Source organism: Elgaria multicarinata, chromosome 10 (assembly GCF_023053635.1).
Source record: "Elgaria multicarinata webbii isolate HBS135686 ecotype San Diego chromosome 10, rElgMul1.1.pri, whole genome shotgun sequence".
In the NCBI taxonomy this organism is placed as follows: domain Eukaryota; kingdom Metazoa; phylum Chordata; class Lepidosauria; order Squamata; family Anguidae; genus Elgaria; species Elgaria multicarinata.
Genome location: NC_086180.1, coordinates 988349 through 1015614, shown reverse-complemented (window position 1 = coordinate 1015614; position 27266 = coordinate 988349). Strand labels below are relative to the sequence as shown.

General features: G+C 54.4%; 1 protein-coding gene across 1 annotated transcript in view; it reads right to left on the bottom strand.

Moving 5' to 3' along the window:
- RAB11FIP5 (RAB11 family interacting protein 5) overlaps nucleotides 1-26209 on the bottom strand; it is a 72634-nt gene extending 46425 nt beyond the window's left edge. The window contains exons 1-5 of the mRNA XM_063136055.1: nucleotides 26089-26209; nucleotides 25421-25547; nucleotides 18475-18652; nucleotides 14994-15062; nucleotides 8863-9773 (exon numbers count right to left, since the gene is read on the bottom strand). Coding sequence (XP_062992125.1) covers nucleotides 8863-9773; nucleotides 14994-15062; nucleotides 18475-18652; nucleotides 25421-25547; nucleotides 26089-26209 — 1406 coding nt within the window. The remainder of the gene's footprint in view (nucleotides 1-8862; nucleotides 9774-14993; nucleotides 15063-18474; nucleotides 18653-25420; nucleotides 25548-26088) is intronic.
- Nucleotides 26210-27266: the final 1057 nt, after the last annotated feature.

Sequence of the window (27266 nt, the reverse complement as noted above, 5' to 3'; positions counted from 1 at the left end):
ACCAGTAAAAAGGAGAACTACACTGCACCAGAGACTGGGGCAGGCACTTTCTGCTCCAGGAACCGGTTCACCCAGGGTCCAAAACCTCTGAAAGTTTTCTCCAGCCACAGGCACAGCAGTTGTTTAAACAAGAACTTGGAGAAGAGGCACACAATTGGGGGGGCGGGGAGCAAGAGAGAAAGACGTTTGTTCCTCATCGCTCCTGAATGCTGGATCGGGGGTCCATTAGACGGAACAGGGTGAAGCGGAGGGGGACGTAAATGCCCTCCCACCCCGTGGGAGACGCTACCTTTCAGCCCAGGAGAGATACCCCGAGTGCCCTATAGTGGTCTTCTCCAACCTGTTGCCTTCCAGGTGTGTTGGACCACGCTGGTCAGGGAATTTTGGGAGTTGTAGTTCAACCCAATGGCTCCGATCCAACCCCCAAAAAGAACAGAAAACAAATTTTGCTCCATCGTCCCCTTCAAGTATCACTTGGGGTGGGCAGACATCAGTCTTGTCAGATCCTCTTTGCTTAGAGTCATAGAATCATAGAATAGCAGAGTTGGAAGGGACCCACAAGGCCATCGAGTCCAACCCCCTGCTCAAGGCAGGAATCCACCCTAAAGCATCCCTGACAGGTGGTTGTCCAGCTGCCTCTTGAAGGCCTCTAGTGTGGGAGAGCCCACAACCTCCCAAGGTAACTGGTTCCATTGTCATACAGCTCTAACAGTCAGGAAGTTTTTCCTGATGTCCAGCTGGAATCTGGCTTCCTGACACTTGAGCCCGTTACTCTGTGTCCTGCACTCTGGGAGGATCGAGAAGAGATCCTGGCCCTCCTCTGTGTGACAACCTTTTGTTTTAAGTAGATCCCCAAGATCCACCAGAGCCATGTGCCAAAGACGCCCACACTGCTCTGTAATTCTAAGTGCCTCTGAGCCCATTCTGAGCCTCCAACCTGGGAATTTGCCTGCAGTGCCGGCACTGAACTTGCCTGGAGATGTTGAGGATCGAAGCTGGGACCTTCTGCCTGCAAAACACGTGCTCTACCACTGAGCCACGGCCCCTCCCATGGCTCCATTGCCAGATGAGTGGCAATGGGTGGCCACGTCCCTTCTGTGGCGCATCGAGACAAAGACCAGTTAAGCCTGCCAAGGGCATGCTCAGCTGCCCGTGAGCAGAGACCAAGTGCGCTGGGCAGGACAAGACAGGCAGGTTGAGCCCAGGGGTCGCCAGGCCAAGAACAGCCGGTCCTATCTCGAGCTAACAGCCCGGAGTTCACGCAAATGCCTTCCATCTGGAACAATCACTCTGGATCGAAGAGCCCGGGCCCCTCCTGCCACAGATACAGAGGGAGAGAATCTAGCCGCATCCATGCGATCCTCAGTGATTCGGATGGAGGCCGTATCCCAGAAGTGCTTACTGGGCTTTGCTCACCGTCTCCCGGGGGATTTGGAGGGAGGAAACCGGCATGTGATCAAAATTCCCATTCTGTACCTCCTCCAGTTTCACCTCCCATTCTGCAACCAGGATGATCAGGGGTCTGGAAACAAAGCCCTATGAAGAGAGACTGAAAGAACTGGGCATGTTTAGCCTGGAGAAGAGAAGATGGAGGGGAGACAGGATAGCGCTCTTCAAATACTTGAAAGGTTGTCCCACAGAGGAGGGCCAGGACCTCTTCTCAATTCTCCCAGAGTGCAGGACACGGAATAACGGGCTCAAGTTACAGGAAGCCAGATTCCAGCTGGACATCAGGAAAAACTTCCTGACTGTTAGAGCAGTACGACAATGGAATTGGTTACCTAGGGAGGTTGTGGGCTCTCCCACACTAGAGACCTTCAAGAGGCAGCTGGACAACCATCTGTCCAGGATGCTTTAGGGTGGATTCCTGCCTTGAGCAGGGGGTTGGACTCGATGGCCTTGTGGGCCCCTTCCAGCTCTGATATTCTAGGATTCTATGAAACGCACTGCAAAGCCAGAGTCCGGTTTGACTCCAGAGCCCTGGTCTCCAATCACCACGGCCGGCCTCCTAGAGGGCCACCCTCCCTGCATTTGGGGAAGTGTTATTTATTGCCAAGGCTTCTCCACTCCCCTTTCCACTTCACATGAAATCCTCAAAGCGGCTCATGTGAGCAATTAGAAACAAATCATCATCAAAAAAACGCCCCATTTTAAAACATGAAAAGATCACAAACAACGGCCAAGAGGGCGCAGGGGCTCACGCGACGCTCAGGCCAAAACAGGCACCTGAGGCAGGTTTAACATCTCGGGTTGATTCAGTTATAATAACAGCAAGACTATGCTTGGTAAATTCAGTCATGCGCGACATCACGCAGGGTAGAGAGAGACGGGCAGCGTCCAATCAGGGGCCCTGGAGAAAAGCAACATCTCTGGCGGAGGGGTGGGGGGCCGATTTGCCCCAGGGGAAACTGGATCCTCACACCTGCAGTCTGGAATGCAGCAGGTGGGAAGGTGCACAAGGGGGGCTGTTTTGGGACGGCGGTGGCGCCCAAGCCATGGGATGTCCACCCAAGGCAGGGCCAGCTTGCTGCTCCCAATGCAAAATGCAGCTAAAACATCGACGCCCATCATTCCCAGGGAGTGAAAGCAGAACGCAAATACCTACAGAGGCAGCTGCACTCAGTTGTAGCAACCGAGCTGAGCAGACCCACGCCCTTCACCCTTCAGCCCAAGGTGCCCACCCCCTTGGGTGACAAACACGGCGGACAGATACCTAGGGAGCCCTTAATGCATGGTTCCTTTACCCAAGTTATCACCACCACCGGTGCTTTATACACAGGTGGGCAAGAGACCCACGGCCAAAAGAGAGGCATGGACGGAGGACGCAAGCGGTCTGGCCAGCCGCCCTTCAGGGCTAAAGCCGGGACCTGGCTGGTGAGCCATTTTACCATCCCGGCCCCAGCTTGCCTCACCCCCACCCCCACCCCCACAGGAAGCCAGCAGCTCAGCAAGACTTAGAATCAAGACGAACACTGGAATTCCCAAGGCAGAAAAGGGATATATTTATATTTTCAGAATGTGTTTGGATGTGGGGGCATATAAATATATATATCAACACAGACACTATTTACTTGTAGTGAAGGAGCCAACCCACCCATCTCCAGGCAAGCAAAGAGGATTTTTTGCTTTCGGTAAGCCAAGCAAGGCTGAACCTCCTCCTTCCCTGACCCACCCACCTATATGCCACAAGGGCCAAAACTGGTACAAAACTGGTAAAAACTTGTGGACTAGGGGATTTGTGGGATGTCCTTGCAGGGCTGGCTCCCCTCCCAAGACGCTGAGACCAGCGCACAAGCGCAGGAAATTGATTTTTCTATTCTTACAAATAGGGGTTTTTATTTTCATCTCTCATTACGTAGACTATTGTGGTTATATCTTTAACAGTCAGGTATGAGATGCATCCTTAGTTTTGTCATGCACGCTTCCTGCTAAAAACAGACTTAAGCCAACTGTTGGGGGGGTGAGGAGGGAAAGGTGAGCTGGAACCTAGTCAATAAATCGCAGGGATAGAATCATAGAATAGCAGAGTTGGAAGGGGCCTACAAGGCCATCGAGTCCAACCCCCTGCTCAATGCAGGAATCCACCCTAAAGCATCCCTGACAGATGGTTGTCCAGCTGCCTCTTGAAGGCCTCTAGTGTGGAAGAGCCCACAACCTCCCTAGGGAACTGATTCCATTGTTGTACTGCTCTAACAGTCAGGAAGTTTTTCCTGATGTCCAGCCGGAATCTGGCTTCCTTTAACTTGAGCCCGTTCTTCCGTGTCCTGCACTCTGGGAGGATCGAGAAGAGATCCTGGCCCTCCTCTGTGTGACAACCTTTTAAGTATTTGGAGAGTGCTATCATGTCTCCCCTCCATCTTCTCTTCTCCAGGCTAAATATGCCCAGTTCTTTCAGTCTCTCTTCATAGGGCTTTGTTTCCAGACCCCTGATCATCCTGGTTGCCCTCCTCTGAACACGCTCCAGCTTGCCTGCGTCCTTCTTGAATTGTGGAGCCCAGAACTGGACGCAATACTCTAGATGAGGCCTAACCAGGACCGAATAGAGGAACCAGTACCTCACGCGATTTGGAAGCTATACTTCTATTAATGCAGCCCAAAATAGCATTGGCCTTTCTTGCAGCCATGTCGCACTGTTGGCTCATATTCAGCTTGCGATCTACAACAATTCCCAGATCCTTCTCGTTTGTAGTATTGCTGAGCCAAGTTTCCCCCATCTTGTAACTGTGCCTTTGGTTTCTATTTCCTAAATAGAAGTTGCATCTTCCCAGCAAAGGCAGGGGGGTGGGGGAGCGCGACTGGCCGCTTACTCTGCAGTGTGCATGCTCAGTGCCACTACTGTTGGTACTGGCCACATTCCAGGGTCACAGGCTCCCAGGTGAAGCCTTTACACAGAGTTAAGGACAGGGCAGGAAGGAAGGGACCATACGGGGTCATCCCAAAGGAGGACCAAGCCTGGACCGTCCACAGGAGGCAGGCAATAAGAGGAACAGAGAATGCCAAGACGATGCACCGACAAAATGCACAACTCATTGCCAGCACACAGCCGCGCACTCTCAGGGGAGGGCTGTTGAGTTGGGAGCAAAAGAAAACTGATATTCAACACGCCAGGATCAAGCCCTCGACTCATCCATAGGGAGTTAAGATAGCAAGGATGCCCACGAACCCCCTCCAAGGGAGCACAATGTATCCTGAACAAAGGGGATGCAGAGACAGGATGGTCCTTGCAGATTCCTGTGGGAATCCCAGAGACATCTCTTCACAGGTATCCTGGGAAAATGAAAAAGGTGCCTAGAAGCCTTTAAATGTTCACACACAAGCCACTAAGAAAACACGCAGTCTCAACACGCAGACGCACCATATAGGTGAGGTGCTGCAGGCAGCTAGTAAAATTACTGGATATCAACCTCCCCGCAGCAAGGTGTGCAGAACTAAAGCAGACTCTCATCAAAGAGCATCAGCAGCCACGGAGTAAATGCAGGAAGGCAACACACACTTGAGGCCCTGATGCGCCCATTTCCTTCCCCTCGCTCTGTTATTTGAGCTACAGAAGTATCTCCTAGCTTCTTAGGGCAGGCACTCCAGGAGGCCTCACTCCAGGGGGCCACCAGTGAGCCTCACTCCTGCAAACCCACCCCCCCAGTGCCTCTTTGCTCACATGCCCCACAGCCTTTCGGCTGGACTGATACCAGGAGCAGCTCCGTGCATGAGTGCGCAGGAGCGGGACAGAGAGCAGGGGGAGTGGGAGCAGGAAAGGAAAGAGAGAGCAGAGAGAGAGGGAACAGGCGACAGACAGAACAACCGGACGAGTGTGAGGGAAAGAGCAGAAAGAACAGGGAAAAGGCTGGCGAGAGGCTGACCGAGGAGAAGGTAACGTAGAAGCACCTTCAGCACCGACAGCCACCTCCCTCTGGAAGGGAGAAAGGCCAGAGGAGGCTCCGAAGGAAAGCAGAGAGGCAGGCTACTATTTTTAATAATAACCTGAGAATAGAGGAGAGGGCAGAAGCGAGGGAAGCTGCTATAGGGAGAAGTAAAGGTTGTATTGTAAACTGCTTGGGGATTTCTTTTTTGTACAAATGAAAAGCAGTATATAAATGCTATTAAGTAATGAACATAAATGCAGGAGAGGATAGAAACTGGCCATTATGGGTGGCGGAATAAGGTGTAAATGTAAAAAGAGAAGGGGAGAAGTAGTGGCAGGAGATGAGTAGAAATACTTCGAGAAGCACGTGAGAGTAGGGAAGAGGAAAAAGTATATAATAAAAAGTCTTCTCCACCTGGATCAGAAAATTCTGCCTAAAACAGGAAGCGGGGGGCTGAGCTTTGATGCCTCCAGAGCCAATGAGTGCACTTAATATGAGCAAGTTGAACTATGGAACTCCCTGCCACAAGGAAATTGCTATGGCAAAAAATTTAGCCACTTACAAAAAGGGAGGGGTAGATATCAATATAAAGTGATATTAGTAATTGCCACCCTTCACTCTGCTGCCTCTATTTGCTGTACTTTCGGGGCTGGTGGGCCTCAGAAATTTTCTGTTCTCATGGGCTCTGGAAGTGGAAAGTTTGAGGCCTAGACTTTGAGCAGGCCCCCTATTTCATAAGCGGGGGTGGGGGGAGGAATGATTTTGTACAGGATGGGGTTGAGCGTGGTGGTGGGTCTGAATAGCGTATCTTGGAGCCAGGCAGGGGGGAAGCTCCTTCGGTGCCCTTACGCGCCCCCTCCTCATTCCATAAGCAGCACAAGCAGGCCTGTGCAAGCGCCGCACTCCGCATGAAATATGTGGGTCACATCACAGGGCTTCTTCGCCTTCATTCCAGCTCAACAAGGAGGAGCGACAGCTTCTGGGATGCCGCCAGGTCCAACGGAGCTCTCCAAAGGGGTGTCAAAGCGGCCTTTTAGTGTCTGGTGCTTCGTTTTTCTCATCTGGCTAATGCACCTTGTGCAAGAGCCATATTATGCATCACACGCGCCTTCTGATCCATGTGGCTCTCCCGTCTGGGGTGGGGGCAGGGGGAAAGAGAGGGGAGGGGAACGGCTCCCTCTTGCAAACGCCAGAGCTCCAGGCCATCCACGCCAGAGGAAGCGCCTCCTTCACGCGATACCGGATTGGTGGCGCTCGTTATCAGGGGGCACTGCAGCAGCACTGTTTAAGCAAGGAGGAGACGCGGACAGGCGAGCGCCTCCAGGCCCAATCTAGCCCCCGAGCGGTGCCCCCACTGGGCCCTTTATCCCAGGGGCGCCCCAACTTGCCCCTCCTGATTAGTCTCCTTGAGACGCTTGGGGTCCGAAGGGCTCTTTAACCCCTTCCTCCCCAAACTGAGTTCTCCTTGAGGCAGTTCACTCCTACAAGCGAGGCACATGGGTGTGAAATGCAAAATAACGTGGGGGGCTCAGCAGGAGTGGGGGGTCAGTGAGTGGAGCTGATGCTTAGCTCCCTTTGGAAAGGAGTGCCTGGCCAAGGAATTAGAGAAACACACAAAGGAGAGCGCAGCCCACCGCTATTAGCCTGACTTGCAAAATCAAGCCTCCACGTTCAGGGGTAGTGTACCTCCAACGGCCACCTGGTCACCTGCACCAGGCCCCATGGGAGTTTCCCGGAGGGAGGGCTCAACAATATAGCCACTGGGTTTATTAGCCAAGCCCATACCTGCCCGAGCTCTCAAGGAAGCTCCTAATTCCTGCGCAAGCGAAGGGGCTGGATCCACGGGGGCCCTTCTCACCAGAGAAGCCCTCCTCTGGGGCTGTGGGTGCCTGCCAGAGGGCAACATCTGGACGGCCGCCATAAGTGGCCTTCTGGGCCAGGTGGGCCTTTGCCCTGGTCTCGCCAGGCAGAGGGTGCTTGGGTGTTCCATCCGTCCGTCCGCCTGACGCGCCGCCTGCTCGGAATGCTGGGTGTTCAGGAGCAGGAGTGAGGCAGGGCTCAAGTGACAGGAAGTTACAGGGCTCACGTTACAGGAAGCCAGATTCCGGCTGGACATCAGGAAAAACTTCCTGACTGTTAGAGCAGTACGACAATGGAACCAGTTACCTAAGGAGGTCATGGGCTCTCCCACACTAGAGGCCTTCAAGAGGCAGCTGGACAACCCTCTGTCAGGGATGCTTTAGGGTGGATTCCTACACTGAGTGGGGGGTTGGACTCGATGGCCTTGTAGGCCCCTTCCAACTCTACTATTCTATGATTCTATGATGGCTGCTCAGGCTGGGTTTGTGGGCTTTCCCAGAGGCATCTGGCTGGACACTGTGGGAAACTGGAGGCCGGAGAGGCCTGGACAGAGGAGGCCTCTGGGCTCTGACCCTGAATCAGATCATTTCGGAACGCAGGAAATCCCAGCAGGGCTCTGAGCATCCTTTGTGAAAAGATGCTGAGTTCAGAGTTCTATTCCTCCCCATATCTCCCCACCCCACCCCCCAATCACTGGTGCATGGCAAAAGGCGACAGCTGCAAGGCCTTCATGGAGTCTAAGAAGGGTGGGGGGTGATGAGAGCAGCCCCCCCACCTCAACACCCCTCCATTCTAGGCCCATCCCCACGCTACAAACCACAAGGGCCAGATGGGGAGACTGGGCTGAGCCCACGGGGTGGGGAGGAAGGAGCCCTAGGAAAGGTGGGTGCCTCCCGGGGGGGGGCTGATTATGCGCAGCAGCGGCAGCGCCCCCTCCTCCTCCTGCCGCCCCCCCCTCCCCGCCCAGCAGGCTGCCCTTTTCGCCGCTGGCCCAAGTTTAGCCCAGAGAGAATGACTCCGCATTCCTCCTGCTCTTCCCATGATTCAGAGCTTCCAGAGAGGCAGAGACGGGCCACCTTCCGGCGGGCGGAGAGCCTTGGGTTCGCCCTGCTGGGCCTTGCAGGCGACCCTGGAGCCAAAGCGGCCTCCCTTGCCGGGGTGGGGCGGGTCCGGCTCAAGGCCTCCCAAGGCGCTGCCGCCCACGCCCCCTTCCCGCCCCCACCCGCAGCCCGCGCCGTCCCCAGGGGGGCGCCGGCGCCCCGTCCGTCCCCCGCGTCAGACATGAACTCACGCTTGGGCGCGTGGGCCGGCAGCGCCCGACCAGCCCCCTTTGAGGCGCAGGCCGGCCTGAAAGCCACACCCTCGCACCCCTGGGAGCACTTCTTCTCCCTCTCGCACTCTGCACATGCTCAGCCACGCTAGGCATGCCGAAGAATCCCACAAGCCCGCAAACTCTGGGAGACTTTGGAGATGCCGCCCCCGCGGGCAGAGGCGCTGCGCTTGCAGGCGCGCCGTCTCCCCGCACCACCCCCACGAGAGGCCCTCTGCGCACGCTCAGGGGCGCTCTTGCGGCAAAGCGAGCTGAGCCAAAGCGCCCCCCCCACCGACCCCCCCCCCAGCCACGGCCGGCCCCTCTACTCACTGGCTCTGGTGGGAGCGGCCGCCCTGGAGCAGCGCGGCCAGCGGCACGGCGGCGCGCCCGAGGAAGCGGTCCGGGCCGACGAGCGCGCGCTGCCAGACGGTGAGGTGCAGCAGGAGCGCCTCGGCGTCCAGGTCGGCGTGGGGCTCGGGCGGCGGCGGCACCTCGAGCGCGCACTCCTCGGCCCAGCGCGGGCAGCCGCCCTTCTGCGTGGCCACCGACGTGCGGTGCTTCTGGCGGCCCAGCTGCAGCGCCACGAAGGCGTCGCCCGGGCCCCCCTTGGCCCGCAGTCCCCGGGCCTGCACCACCGTCACCTGGACGTGGCTGGGCAGCCAGGGCGGCGGCGGCGGAGAGCGCGGGGGGCCCGTCGTCGTGGTCGTCGCCGCCGCCTCCTCGGCCTCCTGCGGCCGCAGCGCCGACACCCGCAGCAGGCTCATCCCGGCGCCGGCGGCGGGCCAGGCCGAGCGACCCCGGCGCCGCTTCGCCTGCTGCAATGCACAGCGCAACGCCCCCCGCCCGCTCGCTCGCTCGCTGCGGCGCAGCCCGGCCGGGAAGAGGCGGCGGCGGCGGCGGCTGCAGCAAAGTTTCTTTGCTCCTCCCGCAGACACGCGCAGCTGCTGCCGCTGCTGCAACCGGGCAGGGTCCGCTGGTGCTGGCTGGCCGGCCGGCCTCCTTCCTTCGCTCCCCGCCCCCGACGCCGCTCCAAGCAGGGACGCCGCTCCCGCCCCCTCCTCCTCCCCCCCCGCCCTAAGGAGGGCCCCTCCCTTCGCAGGCTCCTCCCCGGGCGAGCCTTGCAAACGCGGCTGCTGCGGCTGCAACTGCAGCAGCCCGGAGAGGCCGCCCCACGGCACGTGCGGGGCCGGAGGCTCCTCAGTGTTAGGGGGGCTCCTCCTCCTCCCCTCCCCTCCCCCGGGCTATTCAGGAGTGTCATGTGAGAGGGGGGGCGGGAAGCAGCCAAAGATGGAGGAGCCCCTTTCAGCCCCGTCCGAGGAACCAGGATTCCGAGCCGCTGGTCGGGGTGTGTGTGGCGCTGCCTGCCTGCCTCGGCCGAGTCAGACCACGCCCTGGCCCAGCAGGGCTTCGGACAAGCTTCTCGCCCAACTGGACCGGCAGATGCCGGCATTGAAGCCGGGGCTGCGGGCAGGGCGAGCAGCTTGTGTTTTAGCCTACGATTCCTGCCATCCTGCACCGTTGGCTATGCGGGCTAAAGGCTCACGGCAGGTGCACTCACCCTGAAGGAGCAGGTTCGTAGCTTGGGGGTTCTTTTAGATCCATCATTGTCACTTGAGGCTCAGGTGGCCTCGGTGGTGGCACGGAGTGCCTTCTACAAACTCCGGTTGGTGGCCCAGCTACGCTCCTATCGGGCTTCAGTTTTCCAGGCTCTGGTAACCTCCAAGTTAGATTACTGCAATGCACTCTACGAAGGGCTGCCTTTGAAGACGGTTCAGAAGCTGCAGCTCCTGCAAAATGCAGTGGCCAGATTGATTTCGGGAACCAGAACGTTCGACCGTATAACACCTGCTCTGGTCCTCTTGCACTGGCTGCCTGTATGTTTCTGAGCCCAATTCAAGGTGCTGGTTTTGACCTATAAAGCCTTACACGGAACGCCTCTCCCGATGTGAATATACCCGGTCACTACGCTCAACATCTAAGGTCCTTCTCCGGGTACCTACTCCGAGAGAGGCTCAGAGTGTGGCAACGAGGGACAGGGCCTTTTCGGTGGTGGCCCCCAGACTTTGGAATGATCTCCCTGACGAGGCTCGCCTGGCGCCAATACTGCTGTCTTTCTGGCGCCAGGTTAAGACTTTCCTCTTTGCCCAGGCATATGGCGGCACATCTTATAATCACCCACATGCTTAGTTTTTTAACGGTTTTTAATGCTTTATGTGTGTATGTTCTGTGTTTTAGAATTTAAATTTTTTAAACTTGTTTTTATCTCAATTTTAGAATTTCTGTAAACTGCCCAGAGAGCCCTGGCTATGGGGGCGGTATATAAGTGTAATAAATACATAAATATCTGGAGGGCCACGAGTTGCCTGCCCCTGGCCTGGAGGCTCTAGGCTAGGGCAGCCTTCTGGGTGTGTTGAACTACAATTCCCAGCATCCCCCAGCCAGCATGGGGAAGGCTGCGCTAGGGGACTGAGCTGGCTCTGCACGCTTGAAAGCTCTTGCATTGGGACCTGAGTAGATTCAGAAGTGCATCTGGCCCCGCCTACTTGGCCTAGAGGTCTACTCCAATGCTAAGTGGCAGAAGGATGTCTCTGGTACAGCAGATGCTTCCCTAGTAAGTCCTGCTGAGTTCAAGGCTTGCTCCCAACTTACTAAGCGTGGGTGGCAGGATGGCAGCCTTAGCATGGAGCATCAGCAAAACCAACAAGGGGCACGATCCACCGGGAAGTTCTCCTGTTTTCATTCCATTGAAAAGAATGTGCTGGCGAGCCAGTGTGCAGCTGCTGTGAAAAAGGCAAACTCCACATTAGGGCACAAATTGGAAAGGAATTGAAAATAAAACTCCCAAGATCATGCTGCCCTTATGCAAATCTGTGGTGTGACCACATTTGGAATACGGTGCACAGTTCTGGTCACTGCATCTAAAAAAAGTTGAGTGGGGGAAAAGGGCAACTAAAATGATGAAGGGGCTGGAGCATCTCCCCTCTGAGGGAAAGTTACAACAGCTGGGATTGTTTAGCTTGGAAAAAAGGAGGCTAAGGAGAGACATGGCAGAGGTGTACAAGATTATGCATGGACTAACCCTGTGGAAGAGATTCCTTTGGGAAGCATGGGGGTGGGGGGCCCTATGAATACTTGAGAGGTTGTCACACAGAGGAGGGCCAGGATCTCTTCTTGATCATCCCAGAGTGCAGGACACGGAATAACGGGCTCAAGTTAAAGGAAGCCAGATTCCGGCTGGACATCAGGAAAAACTTCCTGACTGTTAGAGCAATACAACAATGGAACCAGTTACCTAGGGAGATTGTGGGCTCTCCCACACAAGAGGCCTTCAAGAGGCAGCTGGACAACCCTCTGTCAGGGATGCTTTAAGGTGGATTCCTGCATTGAGCAGGGGGTTGGACTTGATGGCCTTAGAGGCCCCTTCCAACTCTACTATTCTATGATTCTATGATGGCTGCTCAGGCTGGGTTTGTGGGCCCTTCCAACTCAACGATTCAATGATTCTAGATCAGGAAGTGTTCAATGAAAGGACTTTGCGCATGCAGCCTCCCCCGTCCCGCCCCTGCTGCCACTCAGCAAGAAGTGGGCGATGCTTTCTTGCAAGGGACCCAAAAGGTCTTCAGAAAAGTATTCCTGGCCTGACCATTGGGCCTTGCAGGGCTGAGTCTGTCTTCCACCCTGGCCGTTTCCACCGGGCTCCAAGGCCACTGCTCCAGTTACACCCGCCATGCAGGCTGGCAGAGGAGCTTCTGCTCTGCTGAAACCAATTTGGGCAAATCCCACACCGGATCATCTTCACAGCAGCTGCATCTCTCTCTCAGACAAGGACGCCTCCTCTCTGCTCCAACACACCCAATGCCCCCGAGGAGCACCTGCCACTGGGATTAGGCGGCGTCCTGTCCTCCTCCAAACAGCCACATGAGCTTCGGAATACCAGGAAAACAAGAGGCATTTTTAGCTGCCTTTAATGTGAAAAGCCATTTGGCCTTCTTCAACCCTGCTCACCCAAAAAGGTCGTCCTCTGGATCATTGCCCAGTCTCCCCCATCTCTCTAAAAAGGCAGGCCCTGGGGCTCAGGCCTGGCTAGAACCCCCTCCGAATCCCAGGGGCATGGCTCACTGTGGTTCCTTCCTCTGGGAAGAGTGTGTTCTTGCGGGCCTCAGGAAGGCTGGCTTCCGGTAGACAAGCCTGGGAGGTGGTGACACTCTTAGCGCTGGATTAGAGGTAGGAATGCAAAAACGAAAAAGACACACCCACCCAACTCCTCTCTCCAGACCCATCAGAGTAAAGCCCACCCATTCAAAACAGACCCGCCACAGCTGAGGCAGGTTCAAAGTAAATCCAGCATCTCTTCCTGGGCCAGGATCTCTTCTCGATCCTCCCAGAGTGCAGGACACGGAATAACGGGCTCAAGTTAAAGGAAGCCAGATTCCAGCTGGACATCAGGAAAAACTTCCTGACAGTTAGAGTGGTACGACAATGGAACCAGTTACCTAGGGAGGTTGTGGGCTCTCCCACCCCAGATGCCTTCAAGAAGCAGCTGAACAACCATCTGTCAGGGATGCTTTAAGGTGGATTCCTGCATTAAACAGGGTGTTGGACTCGATGGCCTTGTAGGCCCCTTCCAACTCTGCTATTCTATGATGACCAGCACAGGTCTTTTAAAAAACTATTACAATGCAGCAAACTCATTTATTTTGCTTCTTGTTGTATTGTTCCACGAGTTATTTAAGGGTTGTTTAACCTTCCAACAAGACATTCCGCCTGGGTTTGGATGACACAATAAGCCACAGCCAGGCAATGATTATGCAACAAACCGCCCGTTTTTTGTGAACTGCCCAGAGCTTCGGCTATTGGGCGGTATAAAAATGTAATAAATAATAAATAAATAAATAAATAAAATAAATAATAATAAATAATAAATAACCACCGCGGCCTGTTTTGATTGTACTAAGCAAGTGCAGCACCATTGAGGTGCCTTGAGCTATCTCCAATTCATCCCCCTCTCTTGGCTCCCCCGCCTCTCTGTGCCACAAAGCCACCCGTCCCAGCCCTACTGGCCCTCACTGCCACTCACAGGGGAAAGGGGGAGGGGGGTCAAACTGCTCCCCTGCCTGTCATTTCCCTCCATGCAAGCAGCTCCCTTGCTGCTCTACAGCTTATGACAGCCTAAGAGACAGCAGGCAGGGAAGTCTGCCTGCAGCCGTGAACCAAGGGCCACCACCCCAGTTCAGGGATAAAAATTGTCAGCCAGCCTTCCCACCTCCCAAATAAAAACAATCTCACAATTATCCTCCCAAAGGACATCTCCAAGACTGCCTTAAGACTCCTCAAAATCCCCACACACACACACACAAACACGCAATCGGCTTCAATTCCCCCATAGAAGTGGACTCTCAGCTGTGTGGCAGTTGCTGGGACCACGACAGGAGGGGGCCCAGCCATTCTCTTGCTCTGCTTGTGGACTTCCCTTTGGAGTGTCTGGTTGGGAACACTGTGGGAACGCAATGCCGGTCTAGATGGGCCCTTGGTCTGATCTAGCATGGCTATGATGATCTTATTAAACAAGAACGTCGTTCACACATGTATGAACCACCTCTTTGGAAAAGGTGGGGTGGGTGGAGACCAGGACATCACAAGGGATCATAACTAGAATTTATTATTATTTATTATTGTTATTTATTTATATAGCACCATCAATGTACATGGTGCTGTACAGAGTAAAACAGTAAGCAGAGCAGAGAGGCCTTGGGTCTGATCCAGCACAGCCCTTACGTTCTTATGCATGAATCCTGCTCATGAGAACCCACAGTCATCCCTGAGGTGGGTGCGTAGCCTTCAACTAAAGAGGAACAGAAAATGCCACCCCGCCCCCCATACACACACAGACACACAAATGTCCATCATCTGTTCAAATTAAGTGATGCCACTGAGTGTTTTGTGACGTTCCTGCCGGTGACATCACAGGCACCATCCATTTGGTGTCTCATCCCATAGCGAAGTGCAAGAAATACCTGTACTTCGGGATGAAAGAAAACCCACTCACCAGCAATGGCAGTGAGATGTCCGAAGCCGGGAAACGGTGTGATGTCAAGCAAAATAGCAGTGCTGCTACCACAGCATCCGGGCAAATGAGGGTGGGGTTTGTGGCTCCCACTGATGGAGGCCCCACGAAGTCCACCCAGGACCCTGCCCTTCTTCTTCTGTGACACACACACGATGCACACAGAAGGCATCTGACTGCAAACTTATTTATTTATTTATTTATTTATTTATTTATCTATGTATTAAAACATTTGTATATCACTAAGATCTCAGTGTGGCGTACAGATAAAATCAGAACAATGTAAACATAAAACGTATTAAATCGTTAACAAATTAAAACCAGTAGGAATTTTTTAAAAGCAATAAAAACAATTAAAACTATGTGGAAACATAGCTTGTGGGGTGCAGATATCCACCTCATTGCTCCACTGGTAGAAATCACGCCAGTTCCTTGTGGCCTTGCTGGTCAGTTTCTCCGCTGCTTCCTAAAAAGGGAGAGAAACCGTGCTGAGAAAAAGGGGCTAGAGCCATGCGCCACAGGCCTTGCACCCAAAGGGAGCCTCCTGGACCAGTCGACGTTATGCTGCACACCTCTTGCGATCGTAGCCAGTGCCTGCACGCACAACGCCCTTCATCAAGGTGCGGTTGAAACGTCTGCCTGAGATGATGTGGTAGCGCTGCCCGGAACTGCCCCACACTGTCGCAAGTGAGCCCCCACTGGCCCTCTCTGAGCTCAGCCGAGCAAACACCTCCTGAGCCAGCGCAACGGCCTTGACCCCTGGGGGAGCCACGCAGCGTTTCCCCCCTCCCCGCTCTGATCCTAGAGCTGGGGTGGGCAGCGTGTGGCCCTCCAGACATCAGTGCACTGCAGCTCCCAACAGCCCTTAGCCAGCAGAGTCAATGGTGAAGGATGAGGGGGGTCCCACTCCAACAACATCTGGAGGGCCACACGCTGCCCACCCCCATCCCGTTACAGGTGTAAAGAGAGACAGGGAAAGGATCGCCAGCAACGCTGAAGGGGCAGAGCTCTCTCCAGGGTGGACTGGTTGGCTTGTCCAGTGGAGCTGCCCCTGCACCAATGTCATTGTGGACACGCTCCCCTGAAAAGGCCGGCGTCTCTCCTGGGCTGGTGGTGGTGGGTTCTCCGGCATGAGAGCGGGGTGTGCTCAAGGGTGGGCAGAAGCTCTCAAGTTCTGGGGAGAGCTCAGTTTGGGGGTCAGTTGCCGAGGCGAGGCCTTGGCTTCTGCCTGTGAATAGGCACCTTGTCTGCTTGGTGGGGCCAGTTTTAGGAATGTGTCCTTGTTGTGACTTTGACTGCAGAATTTTACTGAATTGTTGGTTGTTTATTTTCTGGGCAGCTTTGGGTTGCATGTGAGCTTTTTAGGTCGTGTGTGTGTGTTCTTAGTGTGTGTGTGAGGACTGTTGAAGGGCTTAGTGGGCTGGGCTGTGTCTGGCTAGGAGGGACAGTGGGGAGGAGAATGGGGGCAACCCTTTAACAGGGATCGTGGGTCAGTGATGGTGTGGGGCAGGGAGGAGGAGGAACTGGCAGGTGAGAGGCTATAGGTGGGTGCCGGCCAGCCATCTCCTCTGCTGATCCTTCCTTCCTTCCTTCCACAGGGCCCAGGAGCTGCTGGGGCCCCTCAATGCCAGGTCAATTCGTAACAAGACCTCCATCGTCCATGATCTGATTATGGATGAGGAAGCTGATCTCGCAGGTATCACCGAGACCTGGGTGGGTGAGCTGGGAGGGGTTGATCTGGCTGGGCTCTGCCCACCTGTGCATCCAGTGCAGTGGGAATCACTGTGATCCATAACAATACCGTTTCGCCTGACAGGAAACCCCTATGAACTGGGGCAGGCCATGAGGGCCTAGACCTTGCATTAGGCTGGCAAGACCACCCACCCGGTTGCCCAACAGCCTCCCTGATCGACTTGTAAATAAATTCTGAAATCCAACTTTCCCAGAGTTTTCCCTGAGTTTTCATATTTCTAGGACTGAATAAGAAACAATATTTCTTTACGGAAATTCTAGGACTTCTTGTATCTTGGAGACAGAGTGTTTCTAGGAGATAGGATCTCTTTAGAACTACAAGTCTCAGAACTCCTTAGCTCGTGCTGGCATTTTAAGTGCACTTGCAAGGAGCCATTTCTGCTGCTAAATTTACAGCCCCCAAAAGAAAGGCCCCAAAATTTGCAGGCCCCAAAAGAAGAAGAAAAATCTTCTTTTGGGCCCAGAAGATACGTCAGTAAATAAGCTATCCTTAATGTACATGTTTATAAGCCTATCAGAGATTTATACCACTAGGATTTTGTGATATTTTTTTCCAGTATTCTGGACATTTATAACAACCTAAGAACATAAGAAGATCAGACCAAGGGTCCATCTAGTCCAGGATGATCAGGGGTCTGGAAACGAAGCCCTATGAAGAGAGACTGAAAGAACTGGGCAGGTTTAGCCTGGAGAAGAGAAGGCAGAGGGGAGACATGAGAGCACTCTTCAAATACTTAAAAGGTTGTCACACAGAGGAGGGCCAGGATCTCTTCTCGATCCTCCCAGAGTGCAGGACACGGAATAACGGGCTCAAGTTAAAGGAAGCCAGATTCCAGCTGGACATCAGGAAAAACTTCCTGACGGTTAAAGCAGTACAACAATGGAACCAGTGACCTAGGGAGGCTGTGGGCTCTCCCACACTAGAGGCCTTCAAAAGGCAGCTGGACAAGCATCTGTCAGGGATGCTTTAGGGTGGATTCCTGCATTGAGCAGGGGGTTGGACTCGATGGCCTTGTAGGCCCCTTCGAACTCTGCTATTCTATGATTCTATGATTCTACTCTGTGCACATAGTGGCCAACCAGCTGTAGCACTTTGACCCACAAGCAGGATCCAAGTGCCACCGTACCCTCCTGCCCACGTTCCCCAACAAGTGGTCTACATAGGCGTACTGCCTCTGATACTGGAATAGCCATCAGGACTAGTAGCCATTGACAGCCTTCTGCTCCAGGAATGTATCCGAACCCATTTTTGTGATATTATTTAGCAGGCGGATAAAGGCATGGAAAAGCATGTGATCACTGACTACTGGCTGCAGCTCATAGCATGAAGGCACAGGAGCAGAAGATGAAGAGAAATTGCCGTTATTGAAGTGCTGTTCATGTGAAAGCTGAACTCTCCCCAGGAGGTCCTTCACACTATTTGGACCTTCCTCACTTTCTCTAGTCATCTGCTTTCCGGGGTGTGTGTGCTGTTCCCCGCTGCCAAACTGTCTCTGAGCGCACCTGAGCAGCTCCACAGGATCAAGGCCACAAAGGGACGTCCCAGCCTGAGCAGCGCAGTGGCCGGTTCCATTATAGGGCTCCCAGCACCAGCGATGCAAAGGCACTGTGCACCTCATAAAATCATAGAATAGTAGAGTTGGAAAGGGCCTATGAGGCCATTGAGTCCAACTCCCTGCTCCATCTTTTCCTCCTTAACAAGTTTCTTTCTAGTAAGAACAAAGATGGAAATGGCCATGGAATCACACAGGAGAGAGGGACAGCATCCCCTGGACATCCCCCCCCCCCCCCCCCCGCGCACCATAAAATCTCGTTTGAGGCAGGGCAATTGCAGGATAAACGCCTCGTCTGGAAACACCCAGAGCAGCCACAGTCCGAGACTACGAAACAAACCACCCTAAGGCTTGCTCAAAATATGCCGGACTTGGCTACAATATGAGGGAGGTCTTAGGAGCAGCCTCCCGAACCCGGCGCTCTCTGGATGCATTGGACTCAACTCCCAGCACCCCCTGGCCAGGTTGGGGAAGGCTGTTTACCAGCCACACTCAGCACAGGGCCCCAGCATCTATTGAGCAATTAACCACGACAGCTCAGCCCAAGAATGCGAAAGGCCAAATTCTGCCGACTTGGACCTGGAGGGGCTGGCTGAGCTGCAGCGGAGCACTTTGGCTCCGTTCCAGAGTCCGCTCGTTCCCCTCGAGGCCCAGCAGCGTAACACACCAAGGAGGCACCTCTAAAGCCAGGCCGACCCAAGAGGCGCACGCAGACCGGGTGCTGATGCAGCAGGAGAAAATCCGGCCCTGCCTGGAGCGAGAGGGAGGGAGGGAGGGAGGGAGGGAGGGGTGCTGTCTTCAGCTCTTTCGCTCCGCTGGGGCGTCTCCGCCTCTCTCTGGGAAGGACCTTGGGCCAGGGAGGGCCCTGCTCCCTTTGGGGCACACAGGCAGACGCCCCGAGAGAGGGGGAGGCTGCCCTGCCTGTTGGACGGGGAGCTGTGTGCGCTGCTCAGCTGCTCCTTCGGCGCTAGCAAAAAGAGAAATTCCCCCTTGGTTGGCGCCAGCAAGGCAGGTGTAGCCAGTGGGAGGGGTGCGCGGAATTCACTGACCAGTTTTCTCAGTGTGTTCTCCAACTCCCTTCCCTCCTCCTCCTCTTCCCAGGTGAGCTCTGCCTGGCTGTTCTGCCTGAGAGGTATTCTGTTCAGGTGGGAAGGGCGGCAGCACCCTCTGCTGCTAGCAATACATCTCCTTAGCTAGCCTCTCAGTGACCCCCGTTCAGAAGACACCTTAAGCCACGCCTTTAACCACGGTAGTTAAGCCAGAAAGCCGGGCTGTGTTCAGAAGACCCCTTAAATCATGGCTTTAAAGCCATGGTTTAAGGGGTCTTCTGAATGAGCCACCCCCCCTCTCTCTCTCACACACGCACACATGTGCGCACACGGGGTACAAATGCCCCTTTCTCCCTCCAAGGGTGGGGGCAGTTGCCAATGGTCTAGCCCCCCGTGACAGCACAGTGATGCTGCTCGCCCCTCACCCCCAACCCTGGAGCAATAGTTCACACTTTATTTTTAGGAGAGGCCAGGGAGAAGGCTAAATGTGTGAGTGAATAAAAAAAACGTGCAAACAAGACTTTTGAAAAGGAGAAGAGGCCTGGGTGGGGGAGAACAAGCCTGATGACCAGCACCGGCCCTGCCATTAGGCATAGCGAAGCAGCTGCCTAAGATGACTCATGCTGAGGAGGGGGAGGCAGCAGCAGTAGTTCTCTCCTCCCCCCCTTCCCCTAAGCCTTGGTGCCATTGGTAGCGCCCGGAGCCAGCGCGCCTCTTCCCTCGTGGCTCTTGCTCAGGGCTCTGGCTGTGGCAGGGCCATAGCCGTTTGCTGGGCCCCTGAACTCCTTGGGCCTGGGACATAGAATCATAGAATAGCAGAGTTGGAAGGGGCCTACAAGGCCATCGAGTCCAACCCCCTGCTCAATGCAGGAATCCACCCTAAAGCATCCCTGACAGAGGGTTGTCCAGCTGCCTCTTGAAGGCCTCTAGTGTGGGAGAGCCCACCACCTCCCTAGATAACTGATTCCGTTGTCGTACTGCTCTAACAGTTAGGAAGTTTTTCTTGGAATCCAAGTTTTTCCTGGAATCTGGCTTCCTTTAACTTGAGCCCGTTATTCTGTGTCCTGCACTCTGGGAGGATCGAGAAGAGATCCTGGCCCTCCTCTGTGGGACAACCTTTCAAGGATTTGAAGAGTGCTTTCATGTCTCCCCTCAATCTTCTCTTCTCCAGGCTAAACATGCCCAGTTCTTTCAGTCTCTCTTCATAGGGCTTTGTTTCCAGACCCCTGATCATCCTGGTTGCCCTCTTCTGAACACGCTCCAGCTTGTTCCTCATTCCTCCTGGCTGACCAAAGGATCTCGGGCCCTTTTCCTGCCATGTGTGAAAAGGAAGGTGGATCTTGCCTGAGGTGGAAGGCTGAATGCACCACCAAAGCATCCAAACTATGGACCTTCACCAACAGAGAGTGTCATCAGAATGTGCGCCAATCAAGCCTTGTCCACCAGATCCGAACGGAAGAGGATCAAGCCAGCCACGGAGCTTCTGGACAACCATCTGTCAGGTATGCTTTAGGGTGGATTCCTGCATTGAGCAGGGGGTTGGACGCAATGGCCTTATAGGCCCCTTCCAACTCTGTTGGATGACCTCTGTCGGGAGAGAGACAGGGGGAGTGCGACCCTGTTGGTTCTCCTGGACCTCTCAGCAGCCTTCGATACCTTCGACCATGGTATCCTTCTGGATAGGTTGTCTGAGCTGGGAGTTGGAGGTACTGTGTTGCAGTGGTTCCGCTCCTACTTGGATGGCCGATTCCAGAAGGTGGAACCCTAACCCTAACCCTAAGCCATGGGGTTCCACAGGGGTTCCATGGGGCTCTATCTTATCCTCTATGCTGTTTAACATATACATGAAGCCGCTGGGGGAGGTTATCCAGAGATGTGGACTGAGGTGTCATCAATATGCGGATGATACCCAGCTCTACCTTTCCTTTAAATCAAACCCAGGTGAGGCAGTGGCTGTTCTGAACCAGTGCCTGGGCACGGTAATGGACTGGATGAGGGCTAATAAACTGAGACTCAATCCAGACAAGACGGAGGTACTGTTAGCAGGTGGTTCATCTGTCCGGCGAGGGGATGTTTGCCCTGTCCTGGACAGGGTTGCACTCTCCTTAAAGGATCAGGTCCATAGTTTGGGGTGCTCTTGGATGCAGAACTGTCACTTGAGGCACAGGTGAACTCCGTGGCAAAGAGCACCTTTTATCAGCTTAGGCTGATATACCAACTGTGCCCTTATCTGGACAGAGATAGCCTAGCTACAGTTATCCATGCTCTGATAACCTCTCGTTGGGATTACTGCAATACGTTATATGTGGGGCTGTCTTTGAAAACGGTTCGGAAACTTCAACTGGTACAAAACAGCGCAGCACGGTTACTAACAGGGACTGGCTGACGAGACCACATCATGCCAGTCCTTTTCCAGCTTCATTGACTGCCAGTCCAGGTCCGGGCCCGATTCAAAGTGCTGGTATTAACATTTAAAGCCCTAAACGGCTTGGGGCCAGGCTGTCTGAAGGAACGCCTACTCCCGTATGTGCCTGCCCAGACCCTAAGGTCATCCTCAGGGGTCCTTCTCCGTGAGCCCCTGCCAAAGGAAGTGAGGCAGGTGGCTACCAGGAGGAGGGCCTTCTCTGCTGTGGCACCCCAGCTGTGGAATGAGCTCCCTAAGGAGATTCGCCTGGCACCTACACTATATTCCTTCAGATGCCAGGTGAAAACCTTTTTATTCTCCCAGCATTTTAACAGTCTATAAATAAATTTCAACTTGGTGGTGTTTTTTTTTTAGAGTTGTAATTTTGCATTGCTGCTGTTTTTATCTGGTTGAGCTTTTATATTGTATTTGATATTATGGTTTTATACTGTTGTTTTATACTTTGAATGTTTTTAATTTTTGTGAACCACCCAGAGAGCTCTGGCTATTGGGCGGTATAGAAATGAAATAAATAAATAAAATAAATAAAATAAAATAAAATAAAATAAATAAATAAATACTATTCTATGATTCTATGTGTGGATGTTGCTTGCAGTCCACCACTTGTTTTCATCCTGGGATTTGGTCCAGAGGAGGAAAGGGCTGCTCTTCCCAGATGCCCACAGACAACGATTCAGCAAATGGCTTCAAATCAGCACATGGAATTCATCGCACGCCCCGTACGCCTGCCCCCTTGGCCCTTCTCTGCTGCTGCGCCCACCCACCCCCGACAGCACCGGGGGCCTTTGTGATCCCTCCTTTCCTGGTGCATGTGCCCCCGCCCTTCACCCATCCTCCTGCAACTAACCTGGGCAAAAAGGTGTGAGAAGGCGCCTTGAGGAGGGAGCCCAGCCATTGCCCTGCCATGCAGGCCCTTCCTCTCTGACAAGTCCAGGCCAGGATTTCAGAACACCCTGCTGCAGACAACTGACCTGCCGTTTCAAAGCAATAGCAAAGGTAAGTTTCTTTAAAACATCTAAAAATGGAAGCCAGATGCCAGCCATTCGTGACCAAAATCCAAATACCAGTATTGCACATATAATGCAAAGGTTTGAAGGACCCCCCCACTTACATATCTATATATCTATTTATTTATTTAGATTTTTACTTCAAAGGCATCGTGCACCATTAGGTGTCATTAAAACGCTAACGCGTTAAAATAAGCGAAGAGCCCAGCCCCAGTGCCGACGGGAAAGGAGGCCAGCGCCAGAGAGTTCTTGGAGAAGAGAGGCCCCCGGGGAGAGGAGGGAGCCCAGGACCCCGTGCTGGGCAGGGGGAGGGGGCAACAGGGGTCCTTTGCAAGCGGCACCTGGGGCCTTCTGCCCGCCACGGAGGGGCTTCTGCCCCTGAGCTGGAGCAGTGGGGGCTGCGGGGGCAAAGGGGCAGCGCCCTGCTTACTGTCCGACTACCGCAGCCTTCCGCCACCTGGGAGTAGCTCAGTGTCAGGCAGAAGGTCCCAGGTTTGATCCCCGGCACCGCCAGGGAGGGCAGGAAAAACTCCTGCCTGAAACTTGGAGAGCTATGGCTGCCCGTCAGTGTTGACAATATGGGGCTAGACGGACCCAGGCTCTGGCTCGGTATAAGGCAGCTTCAGCTGTTCCTAACCTGTTGGGCCTCCAGGAGTTTTGGTCTGCAACTCCCATCATTCCCAGCTGTTGGTCTTGCCTTCTGGAAATATTGGGAGTGGCAGTGCAACGCCCCAGGAGGCCCAGAGGTTGGGGGAGGCTGCATGGTTGCCTCCCACCCCAGCCCCTTCCCAGGCATGTTCTGCTGCCAGCAGCTCCCAACATTCAGGCTGCCCCACGGCAGTGAAATGGGAGGAAATTGAGCAGGGGGTTGGACTCGATGACCTTATAGGCCCCTTCCAACTCTGCTATTCTATGATTCTATGAAATAGTAGAGACGGGCACGTGGGGGCCAGTCTCCCCCCCCCTCTCTCTCTCTCACACACACACACACACACACACTTTCCCACACCAGCCACAACCTTTCTCCAGCCATCCGAGGGACAGCAGAGCCAGCCAGCCAGCCCCTCCCATGAAAGAGATTGCAGGCTGATTGCTGGGCTTTGACACACCACTGAGGAGAAGGCCCAGTCAGGGACCTGCTCAGGAAGTTTCTCCAGGAATGTGAGCGGCTTAAACCCTTTGTAAATTGGAAAGCCAAGGGGGCCGGAAGGGGGGGCCTGGAGTTGGAGTGTTACTGTGCGAAACACTACTTGCTGGGGCCTCACAGAGCCTGGCTGAAGCATCACTCGGCATCCTTTTGGTCCTGGGCTTACTACAAGCTGCAGAGGGTGGATTGCTGTGGCCCAAATCAGTAGTCAAGCAAATGTTGGCTCCACAATGACACGCAAGTGGTGCAGAGGCTCGGGAGGGAGGGAAGGAGGGGTGAACGGCCCTGCCTCCCTCACAGCAGAGGGCTGTCGGAGCAAGTGCTGCCTAGAGGCCCAGCATTGGACGAAAGGCGGGATCATCATCATCATCATCATCATCATCATCATCATCATCTGTGTCGTCACGTTTCTTTCCATCTTTAGGGTTGTGGTTCTAACACTGCCTTTTGCAGAAAGCACTATTGGCTTCTCGTCCCATGGCCGGTAGGAATGCAGCAGTAGCGGCTGCAGGCCCTCGGCCTCAGGCTGCCTGTATCCAAATTAGCTCATGAAAAGGAGCCGTTCCTTGGTGCAGCCGCACCTGACCTCCAGCCTTGCCTCCTCTGAAGTGATTCTGAAACATCCCAGCCTGCGCTCCCGTGTCAGGCACACGCTCCCTGCCTGGAGAGTGGAGCATGCCTGCATGGGTCTATTAGGGAGACGCCCTTCCTCGGATGCTGCCAGAATGCTGACTTCCTGACTGTTAGAGCAGTACGACAATGGAACCAATGACCTAGGGAGGTGGTGGGCTCTCCCACACTAGAGGCCTTCAAGAGGCAGCTGGACAACCACCTGTCAGGGATGCTTTAGGGTGGATTCCTGCACTGAGCAGGGGGTTGGACTGGATGGCCTTGTAGGCCCCTTCCAGCTCTGCTAGTCTATGATTCTATGATTCTATGCGGGACAGTGTGAGTTGGGGGGCCTTTCAGCTGGGATCTGCCTGTCCCTTTCTCTCACCTGACGCCTGCACCCGCCGCTGGCGAGCCATCTGATATTGCCATCAAAGAGGGACGGATCTTTGAATCCGCAGAGTGAGAATCACGACAGGAGCGCAAGCTGCTGAACCTGTGAGCCACCAGCAAGAGGATCTCAAAGCCGCCAATAAGGTGCAGGAGACTCTGTTAGCCTTCCTGGCTACTAGCACTGCCAGGTTTCTCCTCTCCTCCATGGATTTGTCCAGTCCTTTTTCGAATGCCCATTAAAAATGAATAATCCCTTTTTCTCAAGGTTGTGAGCACACGTACTGGTGGCATGGTTTTTGCACATCCTCCTCTTTTGTCTTCCCATTTTTACACCTGTAAGCGCTTGTGCCCTGCAACACACTCGTTCAGCAGGTGCGCGGGGCGCCCTGGTTTGCCAACACCCAAACTTCTAAGTCAAGTTGCAGAGGAAAGGTGGCTCTTCCCTCTGTCAGTGGATCCATTGCAGCTGGAGAGACTGCATGCTCCCTGCAGTAGGACCCAAGCACGCGGCGCCTGCAAACCTTCGTGCGAATGCCACCCCGTCCTCAGGAGCAATGCTCTGCCCCTTGCGTACATCTCTTTCCCCTTTTTCTTTTCGTACATTGCAGATTTGCTGGAGCACAGATATCATCTTCCCCACCCCACCCCTTTTTTTAAACAGCCCAGCAGCCGACCCCCTTGAAACACGGCTCCCCCACACACCATGAGGCCGCTCCCCCAGCTCCATTCTGGGGAACTGGCGCCGTGCTTCCAGTGCGGCATCCCGGCTAGCTAAGAAGGAAAGCAGCCATTTCTCCCCTTCCCCACTTGCAAAAGGTCTTGGGGTGACTTTGCCTGTTCTTCCAAGCCCATAGCGTGACCTTTGCCCTCCCGCCTGCCCCCAACCCACTCTTGGCCCCCGAGGATCAGAGCTGCCCTTCCAGTGACCGAGTGGCGGCTGGTCTCCAAAGAGCGCGAAGGGCCTCTAGCGGCTGAAACTGGGAAGACTTTCTCGCCTTCCCGTTGCAACACCAGAGCTGGGTTAGTGCGCCAACTCACAAGTTCTCTCACACGCCTCAATTGCCTGCCTCGCTCACTACATGCTCACCTGCAGAGGAGATATGTGGGGGGGGGGGGGGGCGGGGCGGCACATAAGTTATGAGCCTAAAACATTTGAGAAACAACATTATCAGCTGATCTGCATTTCTTTAAAAAAACACCCAAAAAACCCTCCACTTAAACAATTGTTTTGAGCCCTGTGAGATCTTTCATTGAGTGTTAAACCCCCCTGGGCAGGATCTGACCACATTGCTGCTGCATTCTGTACTTTTGCACTAAGTAACCACTAAACAGTAACAAACAGTAATTGTGTTGGTTAAGCAGGTATTTACCTGCACATTTTTATTTCAATTCTGTGTGTTTTTATCTTAAGTGCTTCAGATATTGTTCTATTTTTAGAGGTGATTTTTGTTCCCGGTTTCCAGAGCCCGCCTGACTGCCCGGCAGCACAAGGCGAAGCCAAGGGGCCCTGGCAGTGGCCAAGAAAACAAGGGGCTGCAGGCCTGGAGCTGGGCCCACCAGGGGGGCAGCCCAAGTCTTTTGCCCCACATCGCGGGGATCCAGGGGGCTGTTCCTCGCGGCTGAGAATCCTCAGCTTGGCCTCGTTGGCACTTGTGTGGATGCAACTTGCTCCGGTCATCGACGTCCACCCACAGGCGTGTCTTTCAAATGATGCCCCGGGGGAAGGGGAGGAAGCGTCTTTCCTGCCTTTTCTTACGCCAGGTAGAACGGACTAAAGTGTCAAGGAGAAGCATGGAGGGATCAGTCCACACGCAGCAGCCATGACGACCATCTTATCTCAGGGCCGTGGAGGAACCGCACATTTTTGTATCTTGTCCCCGTTATGTGTTGGCATGCATAGTATTTTAAAGCCCTGTTGTTGCGTGTGACAATCCGTGGACAGGGACTTTGAACCACAAAAGCACAACGTTTACAAGTTAGATGTTTTTATGGTGGAGACATCACCAAGGTCACTTCCTGGGGTAAGCTACCTATTGATAGCCTCGACCACCTCCGTTATACCTTTAAAAGTGTGGCAGGGAGGGGCCATATATTGCCCCCTCCTTCCCCTGCACGCATAGGAGAGAAGTGGGGAGCTTGGGCTGCTCCTTCGCCCCGATCCGCGGGCTCAGTGTGGGAGGGCATCTAGCCTTTGGCACTGTGGCAAAGGGCCCCTCCTTGTGGGCTTCCAAATGTCTTCACCCCAGTAGGCTAGGATCCCGTACTCCCAAGACAAGGCTGCCAAGGGCTGCTAATCCCAAGGGCAGCGTTATTCCTCCAGTACTGGAGGCGGCACAACTCTCAATGAGGGAGCCCTTCCGCTCCTGCCGTGCTCATGGGCTTCCCGCTGGGGAGGAGCACAGGACCAGGAGGCAGCGATGATCTTCCTGGCCTTTGTGCCATCAGCTGCAGATCTGTTGAATCAGGTGTCAGACCTGGAAGGTGTCAGACTGCAATTCCCATCAGCCCCACCCAGCAGGACAGTGCGGGACGATGGGGGTTGTAGTCCAACAACCTCTGGGGGCCACGTGTTCCCCGTCTCTGCACTAAACCACGCCTGCAGCGACCCTGAGCCACAGCTCACACACACCCCGCCTTCTCCGCTGCCTGCCCAAAGGGGCGCTCGGCTCGTGCAGCCCTGTCTCCTGCCTTGTGACGGATCTTTAAATCCACAGAATGAGAACAAAGACAGGAGC